The 1,406-nt window shown below is 55.6% G+C and overlaps 1 protein-coding gene across 1 annotated transcript in view; it reads right to left on the bottom strand.

Moving 5' to 3' along the window:
• Window positions 1–1,275, bottom strand: part of LOC124239681 (xanthine dehydrogenase/oxidase-like) — a 14,854-nt gene extending 13,579 nt beyond the window's left edge. The window contains exon 1 of the mRNA XM_046661842.1: window positions 1,074–1,275. Coding sequence (XP_046517798.1) covers window positions 1,074–1,255 — 182 coding nt within the window. The 5' untranslated portion in view covers window positions 1,256–1,275. The remainder of the gene's footprint in view (window positions 1–1,073) is intronic.
• Between the last annotated feature and the right edge of the window lie 131 nt (window positions 1,276–1,406).

Below are 1,406 nucleotides of genomic sequence, written 5' to 3'. Positions count from 1 at the left end.
GGGGACCTGGAAGAGTTGATTTATCTGTTAGGTTTTATCTGGGTCCAGGCCACCATTCCTGGAGCCTGTCTCCAGGCTAGGAGCAGCAGCAGAGGGAAGGCCAATGGTAAGGAGATCCGATCCGTATCCACGCAGTGGCAGGGCCCAAGGGAAGGTTCCCCAGCTGCTCGGCTCAGCGGGGCAGGCGTCTAACGCCCACCAGGAAATCAAGCTCAGCCTCAGGCCTGAGCATCCGGGGGCAGCACAGCCAGGTGCTAATGCTGCCTGGCTTCAAACTCCAGCTCCGCCTATGAACTGTGTGGCCTGGGGCAAGTAACTGACCCTGCTCGTGCCTCAGTTTCCTCCTCTGGAACATGAGGATAATAATAGGACCTGTCTATAGGGTTGCTGTGAGGAATAAATGAGCCAATATGTGTAAAATGCTTTAAACCAGGCTGCAGCAAACATAAGCGCCATGTGAGTGTTAGGTATCATCACTATTATAGAGGTGGCAATTCTTCCTTTAGGCTCTCAAAGTGCAACAAATAGGTACAAGCGACTGTCCTCTGCTAGGTCCTTTGTGGAAACTCTGTCTGATCCTTACAAAAACATCCTATTACATATGGGGAAACTGAGAGCTGAAGTGCACAGGTCAGGTCACAGTTGCTAAGCCCTGGGACAGGGATTCAATCTCAGGTCCGTCAGACTCTGAGCCCACGTTCTTACTTTTAGCGCTGACTCAAGTTCTCCTGAAATTTTGCCTTGAAGTTTAGCCCAGTATCCAAAGCGCAGATCTAACCTGGTCCTGTTGAAGGTCTTCAGCAGCTCCCATTGCTTGCCCAGGGCCAAGTGTAGTCTCCCTGTTCAGCACTTTCCCAGCCGGCCCCTGCCTACCTCCCTGATGTCATCCCCTCCCCATCTCAGGCACCCCGGAGCCCCGAACCTCTCCTGCTCCTCTCCAAACTGGCTTTAAGATGATCCCCCTGTTCCTCTCTAGGCCCAGAGACCCTGGAGGGGCCTCGTTATGTCGGCATCTCCAGTGCACGGCAGGGTGCTCCCAGCACCCTCCTCCTGGGTGTATTTACTTTACTCACTTGATCTTGGCGTGGGCCCGGGTGCTGGTGACCAGCCGGAGGGACAGCTCATTCTGATAGCGAGGGATGTCGTCACAATACACGGCCTCCCCGCAGGCCTGCATGGATGCGCCCAGGTGGGGCAGGGGCCGGCCCACCATGTCCTCCTCAGACTGACCCTTGGGCACCTCCTGGAACAACATGGTCACCAGTCAGGCTGAGCTGCAGAGGACACAGTTCCTCGACAGGCCCAGGGAAACCATGGAGAGCTTCAGGCCAAAGCAGACCTGAGGAGTGGGACTGGAGGAGGCAGGGGGGCACGGGGTGAAGGAAACAGAAAGGCAGATGAGAAGC

The sequence above is a fragment of the Equus quagga genome, chromosome 5 (assembly GCF_021613505.1).
Source record: "Equus quagga isolate Etosha38 chromosome 5, UCLA_HA_Equagga_1.0, whole genome shotgun sequence".
Taxonomy (NCBI): Eukaryota; Metazoa; Chordata; class Mammalia; order Perissodactyla; family Equidae; genus Equus; species Equus quagga.
This window is presented reverse-complemented; position numbering and strand designations above follow the sequence as displayed.